The 18,499-nt window shown below is 44.0% G+C and overlaps 1 protein-coding gene across 5 annotated transcripts in view; it reads left to right on the top strand.

Moving 5' to 3' along the window:
• Positions 1-18,499, top strand: part of VPS53 (VPS53 subunit of GARP complex) — a 135,946-nt gene that overhangs the window by 22,841 nt on the left and 94,606 nt on the right. For 4 of the 5 annotated variants that reach the window (XR_006196442.1, XR_006196441.1, XM_042915541.1 and 1 more), the window contains 2 exons: positions 14,170-14,256; positions 17,709-17,824. Coding sequence is in view for 3 of the 5 variants with exons in the window: in XM_042915541.1 (XP_042771475.1) it covers positions 14,170-14,256; positions 17,709-17,824 (203 nt within the window). In the remaining 2 variants the exon portion in view is untranslated. Of the gene's footprint in view, positions 1-14,169; positions 14,257-14,434; positions 14,847-17,708; positions 17,825-18,499 lie in introns of those variants that run through there. The other variant, XM_042915543.1, reaches the window with a different exon arrangement.

The following is an 18,499-nucleotide window of genomic DNA, read 5'->3' as shown; positions in this document are numbered from 1 at the left end:
CAGTCTGTGAGTTCGAGCCCCGCGTCGGGCTCTGGGCTGACAGCTCAGAGCCTGGAGCCTGTTTCGGATTCTGTGTCTCCCTCTCCCTCTGCCCCTTCCCTGTTCATGCTCTGTCTCAAAGAAAAATAAACGTTAAAAAAAAAAAAAAATTTTTAAAAAAAGAAATGGTGCCATTTTTGTGAAATTTGTTTTGTTTAGGGGGAATACAGTTATTTTTCATAAAGACATGTTACTTATGTTAACATATAATGAGCTTATTGTTATTTTTTTTTTCAAGAATTTTTTTTTTTTAATGTTGGGCACCTGGGTGGCTCAGTCAGTTGAGTGACTGTTGATTTCTGCTCAGGTCATGATCTCACAGTTTGTGAGTTGGAGCCTCGCATTGGGCTCTGAGCTGACAGCATGGAGGCTCACTCAGTAAATATTGAGTGCCTTCTTTATGCTGGACACTATTCTAGGCATTGAGGATAATGCAATGAACAATGCAGAGAGACCCTAAGTATGACATTTTTTCACTTCCAGAATCTGTGACTGTTAAGGAGTTATTCTTGTGACCTTGGCTCACTAAGCATGTTTGCCAGAAAATTGAAACTGAATTTTATTAAATGCCTTTTCAGCATCTACTGATATAATCACATGGCTTTTCCATCTAATTGATTAGCTTAGTTTGGGGTTTTATTTTTTTAACATTTAATCCTACCTGCTGAGTCATTGTGTTATTGTCCTTTTAATGTGTTGTTAAATTCTGGCATTTGCATCTGGGATTTTCATTCATGTTCAAAAACTTCAGTCCTCTTGATGACTGAATAATATTCCACTGTATGCATGTACCACATTTTTGTGTATCTGTTCCTCTGTTCCTGGACACTTGGGTTGTCTCCACCTTTTGGGTGTTGTGAACAATGCTGTAATGAGTACTGACACACAAATATCTGTTTGAGTCCCTCCTCTCAATTCCTTTTAGTATATACTTAGGCATTGCATTGCTGGATCATATGGTAGTTTTTAATCATTTCAGTGTATTTAATCTCTTTGGAAACATTTTTTTTCCACATTGTTCTGAACTTTAATAGATTTATTTTTCCACTAGACAAGCGTACATTCATATTTTATCTTCATTTTATCCATACAGACTGTGTTTCAGATTAGCTGTAGAGTCATAAGCTTTTGTGTTCAGGACCTAATAATGGTGATGCTGTCCCCTCCAAAAAAGAAAACTACCACGATTATTTCCTTTAGCTAAGAAGTCCAGCAGTTGGACTCTTTCCTCCCTGACCTTAGAAACACATCAAGTCCCACTTGTGTGCAGCATGACTATTGAAAATGGTTTTAGGAAAATAGTGTGCGAAGAAGGAACACTGAAGTTTATTATTCTTCTGAGCCATCCCCATATAAATTGGCACTCCTCAGGAGCCAAGAAAAAAGGTCAAGCATAACTTTTGCCATCTGCTTGTTTCCATGTTAAAGGCAGTCACAAGTTTAAACTAGAGTCTCTACATCTAAAGAGGAAAATGCCATTCATCACTACTGTAACTGCTCTGGCTATTACCCAGGTTACTCTTGCTTTTGACTGCTAGTAGTTAGTGACTTGGGAAGGAAAATTCCATCCTTAGTTTGAGGCTGCACGTTAGAAAAATTGCTGACAGGGCAAAGCTTTCTGGGTTTCAGATCCTTGACACAATAAGTCATTCAAATATGTTTAAACAATGGATGGAAATTTGAAACTCTGCCTTCATGTAAGAACTTGACCTCCTTTTTGCTCTTCCTTTTTTCACCCATGGAAATACAGGATTTAGAACAGCGGGAGTTCAGTGCTGTGGTTGTTCTGTCATCATTTCCATTTATAAATCCCAGTGAGTCTGTAATATAGCTATAAAATGTCTTGTGCTGTAGTTTGGGCTCTGAGGTCTTCTCTAGAAGAAGATTAATTTTGTAAAATTAAAGATAATGCTTTTCTTAGTCTGTTTTGGTTTGGTGTTCTATAGTCTTCTAGATTAAAGCTCTGAAACGTAAGAAACTATCATCCTCCATACAGTATTGGGTCACATGCCAGGATCTTTGATTTTTGTTTCCATGTTTATATTGTAAACTCTGAACAGATGCTGTGTTGGTCTCTAAGTGTTGCACGTGATACCTGGAGTATGGATGTTAGGCAAAATATATTAGTGCTACTTTCATAATGGCCTCCAAGCATAAGGGGGACATTTCTTGGGAGATGTACTTACTGACAGGTAAATTTGATGACCCAAATACTGTCTTCCATAAAGAAAAGAGGTGCACTGAGGGGTCTTTATCCCATCTCAGACCGAATTACTCACCTTTGTCCCCTTGTCATACCTCTGAACTTTTCTTGTTCTCGGTCACATAAGAACAGTAGGGACGGGTAGCCAACGCCTACTCATATGGTAATATTTATGTAGGCCAAGTGCTACACTCTTTTTTTTCGTTGAATACTTGGAGATTCTGATCTTTGGAGATTTCTGGTGACTGGATGAGCATCTTGTGGCCAGGTTCCAATACATCTGTCAGCTCTGGAGTTACCCAGACCTCTAGAATTAAGAGTGTATTGTTGTAGGAGAAATGTGTCTTTCTTGATTGATTCACTATAAGCAGAGACATGTTAGAGTTGCTTTGACAGAAGGTACATTTTGAGTCATTTGTCTTGATCTATAATGTTGATGTTTTATTACAATATAAGCATGTTTGTCTTACATTCTACAAAATATTTGCTGCAATATTTCCAAATTACTTGATGTAATATAAAATGGGTATAATTCTCTCCATTTTACAGGTGAAGAGGCAGGCTCAGATGATAGGTTCTGTGACTTGCCCCAAATCACAGTCAGTGAATCCCAGGTCCAGATTTTCTGCTTCCCAGTATGCTGTGTACTTGTCCATCCCAAATTCTCTTTTGAAATAGTGACAGGTTTTTTTTTCTTTTTGAGAGAAAGAGAGGGTGCAAGTGAACCAGGGGCAGAGAGAGAGAGAGAGAGAGCATCCGAGGGAGAGAGAGAGAGAGAGAGAGCATCCGAGGAGGGAGGGAGAGAGAGAGAGAAGCGGGTCTCACCCAAAGTGGGACTCCTGTTCACCCACAACAGGGCATGAGCTCACCCAGTGTGGGACTCAAACTCATGAACTGTGAGATCATGACCTGAGCCAAAGTCAGATACTTAATGGCTAAGCCACCCAGGTGCCCAACAATGACAAACTTTAAAAGCGGATTTGATAATCACTGTTCAGAACCTGAAAAGTTAAGTGGTTCCCAAGGGAATCCTAGCAATGACAGTGACCCATGGCCTTGTTAACCAGCTAGGTCCCTCGCAATGACAGTGACCATGGCCTTCTTAACCAGCTAGGTCCCTCGCAATGACAGTGACCATGGCCTTCTTAACCAGCTAGGTCCTTCACAGCATGATGAGGAGGCTAGGCAGAGAGAAGTGCTCAAGGCTGAAAGGAGAGAGCTGAGTGATCTGTGCACACCGGTAGTACTGGAGAGAGGCAAGAGAGATGGGAGGAGATCATTCAGATGGAACCCCAAGGGGGTCCATGGCCTAAAGGGCTTTTGGTACAGAAGGTACCTCCAAAAGTCAGCTGAAGGAACATCCAGTTGTCAGCACAAAAGGTCGTTTTCTTCTGAATGAAGATTCGTGATATAGATGGGACTTTCTAAGTGACTAACAAGTAATAGTAAAATATGGGGGATTAGAACTTAACATGGCAACTGGGAAGTCCCAGCTGTTTGTGGGAAACAGTCCTTTGTTAAGCTGGGACAAATTGTTCCTTTAAGTGTGCCCCATTTCCTAAAATATTGAATTTCTCTACCTTTTATTCAGCTGAGACATTTGTTTAAACACTTCCTTGGCGTTGCCATTTGGAGTTTTTGCTCTCAATGTGCTTGTCCCCCAGGATTATGTTTCCTCAAAGGGAGCTGAGCTCGAATGCATTCACCACTCCCAGCTATTTCGGGGCTAACATATTTTAAGTTATGGGTGATAACAGATACAAGCAGAACTTTCAAAAGTAAATGTTTAGTCTTGTTTGGGCACTGCTGGATTTGTGTCCTAGTCTTGCCTTGTGATTTTAACTTCTGGCTTGTCTCCTAAAAACAATAAAAAAGATCTCTTTGGTTCATGTTTTCAGTGGCTGTGGTTTGCAGAAATCATAAATAAAAGTGACTTAGGTGGAACGGAGCATTTTAACAAATAAGGTGCGAATTACTCCTTTTGCCCTTTACATTCTTTTGGTTCACAAACTTGGAAAGAAATCTGTGCTTTAAATAAAACCCCTTTATACTCAAGATTTCTGAATGAGCAGTGAAGGAATTGGTGTTAACGCCAGTGATTCTCATCTGATGGGTGCCCATCCAGCCTTTGACCATGACTGCCAGACCTAGAAGATATGTGGTGTGTTCCAGGGTACAGGGAAGCTGTACACGTGCGCCCATCCATAGCCATGAGATTCCCGTAGCCTCTGCTGCTGTTTGGCACCGTTATTGGGAATGGGCTGCATTGTTATTATTGCTGAGGCTTCTTAAAGCACCTCTCCTCCAGCTGAGGATGCCCTGTTTCCATAGCAACAGCTCTTCATGATGCCAGGGTGGCCAGCAGTATCAAAACTAGGGACATGCGATAAATAAAGGCTACTTATCTACCTTCAGTAGATGCCCCTTGCTTTCCAAATGATTCTGGCATTCTTTACTCATACCTCTTTGTATCATTCTCACCTTACAGATTTTTCTATTTCTTACATGTATTCCTTACAAGCTCTTTATTTTTTTATTTATTTATTTATTTTTATTTTTAAAAATTTATATCCAAATTAGTTAGCATACAGTGCAACAATGATTTCAGGAGTAGATTCCTTAATGCCCCTTCCCCATTTAGCCCATCCCCCCTCCCGCACTCCCTCCAGTAACCCTCTGTTCTCCATATTTATGAGTCTCTTATGCTTTGTCCCCCTCCCTGTTTTTATATTATTTTTGTTTCCCTTCCGTTATGTTCATCTGTTTTGTCTCTTAAAGTCCTCATATGAGTGAAGTCATATGATATTTGTCGTTCTCTGGCTGACTAATTTCACTTAGCATAATACCCTCCAGTTCCATCCATGTAGTTGGAAATGGCAAGATTTCATTCTTTCTGATTGCCAAGCAATACTCCACTGTGTATATATACCACATCTCCTTTATCCATTTATCCATCGATGGACATTTGGGCTCTTTCCATACTTTGGCTATTGTTGATGGTGCTGCTATAAACATTGGGGTGCCTGTGTCCCTTCGAAACAGCACACCTATATCCCTTGGATAAATACCTTATAGTACAATTGCTGGGTCGTAGGGTAGTTCTATTTTTAGTTTTTTGAGGAACCTCCATACTGTTTTCCAGAGTGGCTGCACCAGCTTGCATTCCCACCTTACAAGTTCTTTAAAGACATGTCCCCATTTAGTGATCTTTGATTCTCAGCATCTATCATAGTACATATAATCTTACTTTTTATTGAAGGAGTGAATAAAAGATTGAAACTTTTTTTCCTGAGAATGTTTCATTTTCAACATGGTTCAGAGGAACAGTTTCCCTGATTCTGCATATGCCTGCAGATGTTGAACTTAACCAGCTTACTTGCAAACTCTAAAGGATGGGTTAACAACCTTTGGCTATTGAAGTGATAGTCACATTTGAAATATTGTACTCTTCATCTGGGGGATCTGGGAATGATATTAATAGTGGCCTTTTAATGAGCCCCTTTTTTGAGCTGAGTCCCCCGTCAGGGTTCTCTCTGGTGCAGAAGACAAAATCCCAGTTCAAGCTGGCATAGGCCAACAGGAGGATTATTTGAAAGGCGCTTGTGTCTTGTTTTGAAGAAGTTGAAGTCAGACCATGGAATAGGAGTGTCGCAGCTCACCTTGTCAGACCAAACAGTTGAAGCCCGGATCGGAATAATGCACCCAATTTTTCTGTATCTGTCTCTCTGCCTGTGTTTACTTTATCATCACTACCTGGAGACCAGCCTCTTCCCCCTTCTGGGGAACCTCACTGCTCTCTAACTCAGCTTCTCATTTGGGGCTCCCGCCAGGCAGAGATGAACTCTCTTTGCCAGTTTGTTCTGGAAAGTCACAAGAAAACTATCTGGCTCAGCTTGGACCAGGCCTGCTTCTGAGACAGCCGACTCTAAAAGAACACAATGAGAGGAAGATTCCCAGGAGGAACGAACTGGGTAAACAGTTTCAAAGGTGTTCATTATAAGCCCTGCATTCCTTCCTAGCAGAAAGGCTTTGAGGTAGGAGCTCCTGTTCTAGAAATGATGAGCCTGTGCCTCCTGGAGGTAAAGTGGCTTGTTAGAGATCACACAGTAAGCTGCAAGGGCAACACTCAAGTCCCAGTTTGCTTGTTCGAAAACCCTTGCCTTTTACTAATACAGTGCGTTGCTTTTCCGAACAGAAGGAAAGGAAACGGCAGACAAGTGTGGAATTGGACAACAGAAATGATAGCAGAGTGGTGGGAAAATACAATCTTCTTCCCAGGAGCCTTGAATATTAGCACCTTAGTTTTTCAAGGAACATAAAGCCCTACTAGTTCTTCTGAAAACGAGCAACGTTTTCTTCCTTCCGGCAGTGGTGACAAATGGGATCTTCGTTCCAAATCTCTTAAAGGCTGCCTGTGAACCCACAGGATAAAGGCAATATAATTCTCTTATAACAGAGCAAACTCCAAAATCACATGCATCCACGCGCCAAACGGGATATTAATTTCTCAAGGCATTTCCATTGGATCAAATCTCCTCTGTCTATACAGGTAGCGCGTGACGGTTCTGGACAAAAAATTAAAAAGATGAAAGAAAAAAGCAGTGGAGTCTGTGGTGCCAGGTCCCATGCTGCTTATCTTCTGTGCACATGACCCAGCGTGGCTTTGGTAGCCTGTTCAGAGTCTACTTTAGGAGGCAAGGAAAATTAAGAATAATGGGTACAGGGAATGGTGCACAGAGATAGCCTGATTGGTTCTGCTCAGTCTTCAGAGCTAGCCCGGTGGGTTGCTTTGCATCTCCCAGCTGTAGAATTAGGGTTTCCAAAGAGGACCGCTGTAGTAACTGCTGCTTAGTAATACCCTCGAATGCAGGCTGTAGCCACGCTTTTGATCTCAGTTTAGAAATTCCGGTAAGGGTAGGGGCGCCTGGGTGGCTCAGCCAATTAAGCGTCCGACTTCATCTCAGGCCATGATCTCGTGGTTTGTGGGTTCGAACCCCGCATCAGGCTCTGTGCTGACAGCTCAGAGCCTGGTGTCTTTCAGTTTCTGTGTCTCCCTCTCTCTGCCCCTCCCTTGCTCGTGCTCTGTCTTTCTGTGTCTCTCAACAATAAATAAATGCAAAAAGAAAGAGAGAGAGAGAGAGAGAGAAAGAAAGAAAGAAAGAAAGAAAGAAAGAAAGAAAGAAAGAAAAAAGAAAAGGAGAAAAAGGAAAAGAAAAGAAAAGAAAAAATGAAATGAAATTCCGGTAAGGGTAGATTGAAAGCAGACATGTTTGGGTGATTAGTTCTGTTTTTAATCTACATACAGCTTGGAATGGGAAAGTAGCCACATTTTATTTTAAAGAGAGTCTAGGGACAGTGCCAGAATCTATCTCTCTGCACATTTTCTGATCAGCCAGGTAGTAAAAATATTTTAGTGTTACTTAAAAATAAAATCCTGATGATTCTTCCAAATTACAAAATGCTCTTCCTGTGTAATTGATTACTAGAGATTAGATATCAAACAGTAGGGTGTGTGTTGAGAGTGGACTTGCTTAATGGAAGAGGCTTCAGAAGAACCCTGTTCACTCTGGAAAATGAATTGTATTAAATTTCCTCGACTTCAGTACATTGTTATAACGAGCAGAAGTATTCCAGCCTGGGGAAAAAAAAATCTGGCAAACAGTTTATCTTTCTTTCAGACTCTGAAATATAAGATTGTGTGAGTCTTACTTGTTTGCTGGAAGAAAAACGTGGTACCTTCAGCAGAGACCGTTCTGGTAGGATGCCAGATTAAGAATAAAAGAGAACTGTGGATAGAGACTCCTTCTCTGAGAAGGGATCGTGCACGCTTCTTCAGACCCTACTTTAAGTATAGAACCCGGTCCGTTTTGCCTTTTTACCTGAAAGTCTCTGTCTTAGCATATTTGGCTGGAAGATGGTGCTTCTCATCCCGTTAGAGCATCACTAGGTGTGGCATGACCAACAATATCACAGAATTCTGTGCGGGCTGTGCCCTCAACTGTCAGTCCTTTCTGGTGGCCAGTTGCCTTTCAGGCAGTGCTTTTTTACACCATGAGCTGACATTTTTTCGAAGGCTGCAAAGGGTTTAGAATTTACTGACCCCTTGCAGTATCCTGGCCATGAGACTCCTTATGAGCCAAATAGATAACATTTACAGAAAGTGTGACGGTGTGTTCTTGAACCACTGTCGGTAGATGTGCCCGAGGTTGGGGAAAGGCGAGGGTGTCGGTCAGCACACCCCACTCAGAGTGGTGGTCTCGGCACTGCTACCCTTCCGACGAGTGCCCCACAACAGTTGGGATCGGTTGGCAAGTATCTGTCAAGTTCCACCTGTGCTCCAGCTCTGGTTGGATGCTCCAGGTGATGTGACCATATGATCAGTCACCAGAGTCACTTTGCAGCCTGAGCTCCTAATAATTATACCGAGACAGTCGCCATAAACTGGGCCTGCCCCTCTGGCAACCAGAATGGGTGATTGCCGGAACTATAGGGGATATAAGAATGCCATGTGTGTCATCGGTCTGTACTCTGGAGGACGCTTCTAGTCTTGTTTAGAACTCGTACACGAAACAATCCAAGAACAACATAAAAAGGTCCTTCTCTTCTGTAATTGTCCCATTACTGCCCCCCAGCCTCCCAAATCAGTTTCTCCTTTTCTGTTGAGTCGTTCCCACACTAGACCTGTGCAAGCACCTCTCATCTTCAGATCTTCCTCCCTTCACTCCATCGGTTGACCCATTTTTCTTGTCTTCTCATAGCAAACACTTTTTGAAAAACACTCTACACCAGGGGTCAACAGACTTGTTTCCTGCTAAGGACCAGATAGTAAATATTTTAGACTTTACCAGCCATGTGGTCTCTTACAACTCCTCGTCTCCGCTGTTGTGTGGTGAGGGTAGCCATACATGATACCTAAACGAATGGGATTGGTGTGTTCCAAACATTATTTATAAAAACAGGTGGCACACTTCCTCACGTCGTCACTCTCCACTTCCATCCCCGCGACTCCACTGAAACTGTTCTGGGAGAGGCCATCAGCGACTTCCTTATTGTCAAATTCAGTGGCAATTCTCCATCCTAACTTACATACAATTTCAACAAAATAAGACACAATCTCTCTTTTCCTCCTCCTTCCAACACTCGTTTGGCTTCTGTGACACCACCATCCCTCATTTTCTCTCATGTCACTGGTAAAACAGAGAATCCGCATCTTTTCCTCCCTTTTTCTTTTCTTCTAGACTGCTGACCATTGGAGTGCCCAAGGACTCAGCCTGGGCCATTTTCTCTTCTCTTTGCTGTCTTTTCTCTCTTCCTGGGTGAGTTCTATTTCTATAGACTTAACCATCGCCTATAAGCCGATAACTTCTAAATTTGAATCTCCAGTCTGCTCCTGTCTTTCAAGCTCCAGACACAGATGTCCAGCTTGAGATGTCTTGGTGTCCCCACTGGACATCCAGTGGGCTGTGCACCCCTAGCATATTGAAATGGAACTCTTGATTTCTGATCCCACCACCACCATACACACCTGCCTATCAAACCTGTTCCTTCTCCTGTCTTCCCTCCTTAGTTAAGGGACACATTCACTGGCTTTTTGAGCCAAGACCAAAGAGTAATCCTTGATTCTTTCCTTTCTCTCATTATCCACATCCAGTCCATCAGTGAGTCCCGTGGGTCATATCTTCCTACAAATCCCAGTCACTCGCACCTCTTCCCCTCACCGTTGGCCACCTGCTCTAGACCGGCACCGTTTTCCACCTAGAGCACGGCAGCCCTTCCCAGCGGTCTTTTCTTTCATTCCTGCCTCTGGATGGCCCCTGCCACCCCTGCCATGTAGCAGCCAGGGCCGTATTTTACATATGTAAGCCATTTGCCAGTCCCTTGTTTAAAGCCCGTCAGTGGCTTCTCATTGCACTTTGAACAAAATCCCGTGGTTTTACCAGGCCTTTGGGGCCCTCCAGGCTCTGGTGCCTACCTGCTTCTCCAAATTATCAGCACTTCCCACTCCGATTCTACCGTGCCATCCACTGCCTTCCTTTGTGGTCTTCAAAACGCCAAGGTCTTTTTCTGCATCAGGATCTTTTATTTGCTGTTCTCTCTACTTGGAGTTCTCTTACTCCAGATCTAAAAATGTTGACTCTGCCTCATCCTGCACGTCCCAGTTCATACACTATTTCTCAGGAAACCTTCTGTGACCACCCTGCTTATCAATTCCTTCATCACACCTGTCCCTCTCTGAAATTTTCTTCTTTGTTTCTTTATTCAGTTGTTTTTCCAGTATCTCCTCCAACCTGTCGCTTCTCGAAGTAAGTTCCTTGAGGACAGGGAAAGGGACCATGTGTGTCTCATCTCCCAGTGGTTCCTGGTGCTTAGAGGAGTACCTGGTACATGGAAGCTATTCCACAAATATCTGTTGAATGGTAGAAGAAGTGAATTAATGAAACGCTGACAGATGTAGTTGGGACCATAATTGCCACAGGAATTCAGTGTCACGGTTCAGATACAGCTAGTCTTCAGTTACAAGACCGTGAAGGTCTGCATTGCTGGAAAATGAGAATTTATTTATGATAGAGTATGGATTTGACCCAGTATTTTTTTTTCAGTATGTGAGGATTGCAAACCTAATTTTTTGTTGCTTAAAAGAAGGTCTGCAGTTGAAATGTTGGCACAGCCATAAACTACATAAATGTGTTGCCTGACTACCCTGAGAGCAAAGGTGGAGCGTGTGTGTGTGTGTGTGTGTGTGTGTATGTGCGCACGTGTGTGTGTATATGCGTGTGCGTGCATATACCATAATTGATTTTAAAATTCAAGTTAATAAACATGTATTGAGTACCTACTGTATCATTCTGGGCACTGCCCCGGGTGTTCATAAGTCACAATGGATGAGATATGGTCCATGCCTTCTAGGATGTCATGGTCCAACCAAAAGACACACTCACAAAAAACTTGTTATGAATGTTAAGTTTACATGAAGGATCACAGGCACCCAGCTGATGAATGAATTGATTGTACCCTCTGCTGCATATGTGTTTGTTTACATATAGAGAGGGTGTTGGAAGGGAAGGGGAAGTGGGGAAAGGGTGGGGAAAAAGTGGCATTTGAACTAAGTCATGGGAGATAACAAAGATTTGCACGCTCTCAGTAGCTGTATTGAACATTTTATTTTGAAACTTTACTCCTTTGGTTGTGAATGGGCATTTGATACTTTATTCCTTTTTATCATTTTAATTTTGTTAGAACTTGATTTTGGTTTCTCACAATCTTATGAAATCTGAAGTTGGGCAGTATGGTAGTAGGCAGTGCTCAAAAGAATCTTGTTCATATCCTGGTTTTGAGGAGATGAATATTTGAAGTGAGGAAGAAAATTCTTGGGGGCTGGAGGGGTGGAATGAGCGGATGTGGATTCACTCAGGGAGCGGCTTAGGCTAGGAAGCATCAGATAGTGGGCAGGCCTGGTGGTTGTGCTGAGAGGGAAAGGCGTGGCCAGAAGGGAACGTATGCACGTATGTCCCTGTATATCTGTACATATATGCATGCATGCATTTGCTTAGGTGGTCCCGAGCCCCGGAAATAAACCTAATATTTGTGCAGTTTTTACATCTGTTATGTCATTGAATCTTCCCAACGACCGTCGAAGTAGGTATCGTCATCACTACTCTGCAGACGAGGAAACAGATGCCCAGAGAGGTTGCGCACACAGTGTGACAGCACAGGCGGGCCTCAAAGTGCTGCCTGCCGGTCGGAAAATACAGGGTTAGGGTTTTCTCACACCGCCACAGCTGTCTCAGGGGTGCTGGATCCTAGGATGGCAGGAAACTGAGTGGAAACACTGCTGAGTGAGAGGGGGCATCCTTTTGGGGCAGAACGGGATTGAGAGGAGCTGCTCAGCATGACCCACTTGCATTCCATCCCCTCTTTTGATTGTTTCCTGCATTTTAGGTAACGTTTCCCAGGTTAGGAATTTTGGGCCCTGATAGCAATGCCGACTGTTGTCTTAAGCCCAGACTTTGTGACGATTCAAATCCTGTGTCCAGGTGGCAGAAGCTACAAGTACAAAAGCTTCTTTGCCCACAAACCCCTGTAGATACAAGTGAAGTGATCCCACAGAGCAAACACACGCTGACCCGGCACGCCCCAGGAGGTGCGAGTGGCTGCCTGAACGGTGTCCCCTCAGACTTGCAATAGGGCTAAAGACACAGCTTCTCAGAGTACCCTCTGGACATGCATTTTGGGAGCTGTAACACAGTCACATGTGAGGGCTCTGCGTACTTGTCCCCACGTGTGAAACTCCTGTTTGGAACTATGCCATACACAAGGGCAAGGAGCTCCAGAAGAAGAAAGGGTTCCCAATATCAGAAGAAGGGGACAGCCTGGGAAGCCTACAGAGGAAAGAAAGATACGATCCCTGCCTCTACCAAGGAAGGAATTTCCAGCAGAGGAAGCCAGCTCAAGTTTCTTTTGGGGGATGTTTTCTAAGTACAAAAGAAAACGTATTCATTCATGGTCTCGAGGTGGCTTTCTCATTGGGTACAGCTGAATGCAGAAGTCCAGTTAATTCTGTCAGGGCTTTTGTCATTCTCCCTTTCTCTCGGCTCTGCTTTCTTCCTGCCTCTGGAAGGCCCTCTCAGGAAGGCTCCTCTTTCCCTATGCGGACTGAGAGGGAACACAGCTCTAGGGTGACATTGGTCTTATCATTACATTCATAAAGGGCTTGTGAGGCCTGGTTAGGACAGACCACTCTTAAATCCAAAATAAATAAAGTGTGTTTGATGTAATGAAGTATGAGTTCTTCTGCTGGCTGCTACATCTTTTCTAAGTACATATGTTCTCCACATGTGTGCTTTTAGTGCCCTGACAACTCCTGAATGTTGCTTCCCCCTCCTCGCGGGAGCAACTCTGGTTTATCATACTTTAAATGTGTGGCATCCATCTTAAAGGTTTTTCAGTAGAAACATTTGGCGCACGGGGTGCCTGGGTGGCTCAGTCGGTTAAGCGTCCAGCTCTTGATTTCGGCTCAGGTCATGATATCATGGTTTGTGGGTTCAAGCCCTGCATCAGGCTCTGCGCTGTGTCAAGTTGCAGAACTTGCTTGGAATTCTCTCTCTCTCTCTCTCTCTCTGCCCCTACCCCATTTATGCTCGTGCACACCCTTTCTCTCTCTGTCTCTCTGTCTCTCTGTCTCTCTCTCTCTCTCTCTCTCTCAGAATAAATAAATAACTTAAAGGTTTACCGCAGTTCTGGAGTCCCCATGCACAGTTGATTTTGTTGAAGGCACAGTCTCCTGGAACTTTCAAAGTTCAGAGTTTCTCCCACATTAGAACCACCTCTGTCTCTCTCCAAGCTTTAAGGTTATTATGCACACATGTATGCACACACATGTGCCAACATGTACAGATGTGCATGTTTTATTCCTGTGTTGTCATCAGTAACATGGAGTCATCACTAAGATGGAGGGAGATAGTTTTTAAATTAAAACTTTATGATTCAGGGGGCGCCTGGGTGGCGCAGTCGGTTAAGCGTCCGACTTCAGCCAGGTCACGATCTCGCGGTCCGTGAGTTCGAGCCCCGCGTCAGGCTCTGGGCTGATGGCTCGGAGCCTGGAGCCTGTTTCCGATTCTGTGTCTCCCTCTCTCACTGCCCCTCCCCCGTTCATGCTCTGTCTCTCTCTGTCCCAAAAATAAAAAAAAAAAAAAAAAAACGTTGAAAAAACTTTATGATTCAGGTTGGCAAGAACCTTGTGTATTTGCCTGTATCCAAATGCTAGAGTGAGTCCGTCTACTATTTGGGTCCAGTAAAACTGCGTAAGAACAATGAGTCAAGAGCGTGCGTTCTGGTAGGTTTCTTCTGAAGCTAGACTCGATTATAGTGCAGTGACTGGGTACCGTCTTGTGTTGCTTCTTGTTTGTCATTTATTTCTTTTATTCTAGGCACTTGAAGAGGCCCAGAAAGCTATCCAGCAGCTCTTTGGCAAAATCAAAGATATCAAAGACAAAGCAGAAAAATCAGAGCAAATGGTGAGTTTAGGTTTCTTCCTGACTTTCTTGCAGTAGAAGAGGAAGTTCGGTTCTTGTCCAGTCACACTCATGAATGGGCTTTTTCTCCCACTTGCTGGCAGCCACAGCACCCACGTCTCGAAAGCAAGCCCTGTGCGTACATTCCAGATCAGTTCCAGAGGAGCGGCTAGACGTGCAGTGACTCACCATCCCTGCTGCCCTGCATTCACAGCCCTTTTTTAAATAGGAAAAGTTTTCTTCTTTCCCCAAAATAGTGTTCTAGTCATTTTGGATTCTTTTCTCGAGCATTTGTTTATATCACGTATCTCTCAGTTAAGATCCACGATATGTCATGAAAACTGGTACTGGAATTGGGAGGTGGGACGGATCCTGCCACAGTGCATGCTTACGGTTTTGGTGAAGTTGTCCTTTGACAAATCTGTGTCCTCCGGTGATGTGCTCAGGAGGCCCGCCCACTGACGGAGAACCCAGCCTCACCCACTCCTCCTCCACGGCAGGCACTGTAACATGTCAGCTCCCGCGCACACATTCTGGCCACATAATGTAATGTCTCTCAGTTGTCTCTGATCTCCAGTTTCCTCAGCTGTAAGGTAAGAACAGTAACACCTGCCTCAAAAGCTTGTTGTGGAATTAAACATATGAAGAGCACTGGGCATAGTACGAGGCTTGTGATAGGAGCCGTTACTGATGTCATTGCCCCCCTACTTCTTTTGGTTATAAAAACTCCCAAATCCATACAGTCTTTCCTCCCCACATCCTGTTACAGTTTACTCCAGGAACAGACCTCATGTGTATCCTTCAGCTCTCTTCGGTGGCCGTGTGGCAAGATAGGGAAGGACATGGAGTGGGAGGGGGGCGGGCAGTTTGATAGAGCAGTGAAGAGAAGTGAAGTCTGAAGTCAGACTGCCTGGGTGGGGTCCAACCCCTCTACTTACTAACCGTGTTATTCAGCCCCTCTGTGCCTCAGTTTCCTCACTGTAAAACGGAGATGACCGTCCTGGGTACATCATAGAATTGTGGGGACTAATTGAGATGACGTGTCACACATAGGCCCAGAGTGAGCATCAGTTGTTGCCGTCCCTCACCGTCAGCTCTTCCTGTTCATTCTCCCAGGCAGGTAGTGTTACAGACTTTAACTACCAAACCAAGAGTCGAAGGAGGAGATCTCTTTTCAGAGGGGAAAATAAATAATGATAATATTTGTACTTTGTCAGAGAATTAAATAGTCTTTGATAGAGGCTGTGTGTCATCAAGGAGGGACTCGGATTTGTGGTTCTTTCCCCCAGGATGCACTGCCCCCAGCACCATCCGCGGGCCGTTGAAGCATGGAAGTTAGTAGATGTTTTATTTTAAAGCAGTTTGCTTTCCTGGATGGCGCTTTGCTAAAGGGAAGAAGAGGTAGGACCGAAGAGAGAACGGATATTTGTTGCCCTCCAACAGTGTGCCAAATACCGTGCCATGGATGTCCCTTTATAGTGGGACAAGTGATCTCATTTAGCCCTCACAGCAAATTTACGAACTAGGTTTTATTATTATTTGTATGATTACCCATCTTATCAATGAAACTGAGACTCAGTGAGGCCAGGCAGCTTCTGTAGGACACTGGACGTGCTGAGATTCAACCCTGGAGCTGCCTGACTCCAAAACTTACCACGTCATGTTCTGTCCTTTTTTGGCTGCCCCTGGGTAACAGTTAAGTACGTTAACTAAGGGTGTTCTGTTTGTGTCGCGATCTCTGTGACTTTGTCCTGAGCATCCCTTGCTTGAGCTGCCTTTAAGGGTGGTGTCTAGAGAAGCACAGGATATGTGATGGGGAGAGACGGGAGGTACTGGGAACAGAGAGACTAGTCACCTCTGGTGCAGAGCAAGGGGTGTCTGAAGAAGTAGAAAGGGTCAGATTTTGTGATGAGGCACTGGACGAGTACTCAGGATTTAGTGACTAATGATGCAGGAATGAGAAGAGTCATAGATGACTGTGACTTCTAATACAGTAGTTAAAGACCCCTGAGCTAACAGACCCAACAGAGCTAAGGAACCTCAAAAGAGGTGCCGGGATTTTTCTGTAGGAAAGAGGGTAATGATTTCAGTGTTGGAAGTGGGTTGTCAGATTCTGGGGCCAAACTCCCGTATCTAGTTCACTATACCACTCCTGATCTTCTTTTTCCCCAAACTCAGTTATTCTGTGAAGAATAACAGGTTCTTAATCTGTTTCCCGCCCTGGGCAATAGAAGTAGAGATACTGATAGCCTGAGAGTGACAAGAGAGAGCAGGCATGATGAGGAAGTCCCTGTGAAAGGACTTTTACTGCTAAGATCCAGGTCAGCGCAACAGGTTTGTGGGTGTTGAACTAAACTGGGAGGGTTATGATCTTCACTCTATGCGTTCACCCCGGATGATCGAACTCTGAAAAATCAGATCACGTGAACATAACTCACTACCAAGTTTTTAACTTTTTTTTTTAAAGTTTATTTGTTTATTTGAGAGTCAGCGCACACATGCACGTGAGCTGGGGAGGGGCAGAGAGAGGGAGAGAGAGAATCCCAAGCAGGCTCCATATAGAGCCTGACTCAGGGCTCGACCTCTGGAATCACGAGATCATGACCTGAGCCGAGATCAAGTTGGACGCTTAACCAACTGAGCCACCCAGGCCCCCCTCATCCTAATCGTTTTTAACTATATACAGTAGTTTAGTGGAACATTCTGCCTCGTTATTAGCAAAGCTGGAGAATTGTTCCCACCTCACTGCTGAATGTGCTTTTCTGGTGACTAAAATACACTTGTATTCCCAGGTACAGAGTTTCTTTCTCTTGGTTCTTCTGGGTCAACACTGTCCGAATTCTACCCCCCCCCCGCCCCGGCCCCAATTACCTTCTCGGTTCCCGAAGACCTTACATCTCATCTAGAATAGTACATATTAAGTGTATTACATTTTAGTCTTCTTGAGATTTGAGAGCAAGTCTTTCCTTGCTGGGGATCAGACAGTAAAGTCTATTTCCATGAATAAAGACCATCTCAGTAGAAGAGCCAACTAATACTGTCCATTGTATTGAACCTGATAGCCCTGTCAGAAGACATACTTTTCTAAAAAAAAAAAAAACCTTGTTCAAGAGGAGATGCGCTGAACTTGGCTCCTGGACCACATGCTCCATACTAAATTGCTATTTGGATCACTCCACTTGAGGTGAAAAAGAAAGTTCATGTCGTTCTCGCAATTGAGGATTTTGTACCCCTGGGTAAAGTCTTCTGAAGAAATGCCTGATGAAATTCAAATGGGCTGATTGGAGGTTATTTTGATTATACATTATGAGAATGTCTGTGTTTTCTCCAAGGGCTAACCGGAGGTTTTTTTTCCTTGCTTCATTTGCCTTATTTCCTTACAGGGCTTCTTGCAAATGAATTTAACATCTTTCTTAACCTTCTTCCTTTTTCTCCTGCGGTTTTTCGATATTTAGGTTAAAGAAATCACCCGCGATATTAAGCAGCTAGATCATGCCAAACGCCACCTGACCACCTCCATCACAACGCTGAACCACCTGCACATGTTAGCAGGTGGCGTGGATTCCCTTGAGTAAGCAGCGTCAACTTTCTCTTTGGGGTCCACTGCGAGTGAATGTGCCATGTAAAGAAAATGGCAGCATAGGGTTTGTTTTTTTTTTCCTTTTACTTCTCAGCCAAGTACTTCTCCTGCCCCACTTCCTGCAGATTGGTCTCAAATGTTAATCACCATTTTGGCTTTGTTTGTTTGTTTTTGTTTTTGTTTTTTTAATTTTTTTTTTTTAACGTCTATTTATTTTTGAGACAGAAACAGAGCATGAACGGGGGAGGGTCAGAGAGAGGGAGACACAATCTGAAACAGGCTCCAGGCTCTGAGCTGTCAGCACAGAGCCCGACGCGGGGCTCGAGCTCACCGACCGCAAAATCATGACCTGAGCCGAAGTCGGCCGCTTAACTGACTGAGCCACCCAGGCGCCCCAACCATTTTAGCTTTGTGCCCTTTGGTGTTCAAAATGTAACAAACACCTGACGCTTTGAAGTGAGGTGCAAAGGAGTATGAAAGGGACCCAGACAGCACGTGGAGCATGACTCTAAGAATACAAGTCATTTAAACGTGGCAAATCTCTACCATTAAGGCCAGCAAGGTCATTCAGGACTGTAACGGCTCCCTGCAGCCTCTGCTTGGCAAGTTTTCCGACTTGTGTTGGGCTGAGTCTCACTGCCGTTGGATGTTCAGTAGAGAAACAGA

This window comes from Panthera leo, chromosome E1 (assembly GCF_018350215.1).
Source record: "Panthera leo isolate Ple1 chromosome E1, P.leo_Ple1_pat1.1, whole genome shotgun sequence".
NCBI classification, from domain to species: domain Eukaryota; kingdom Metazoa; phylum Chordata; class Mammalia; order Carnivora; family Felidae; genus Panthera; species Panthera leo.
The sequence above is the reverse complement of the archived record's forward strand: the minus strand, read 5'-3'. Positions and strand labels throughout refer to the sequence as shown.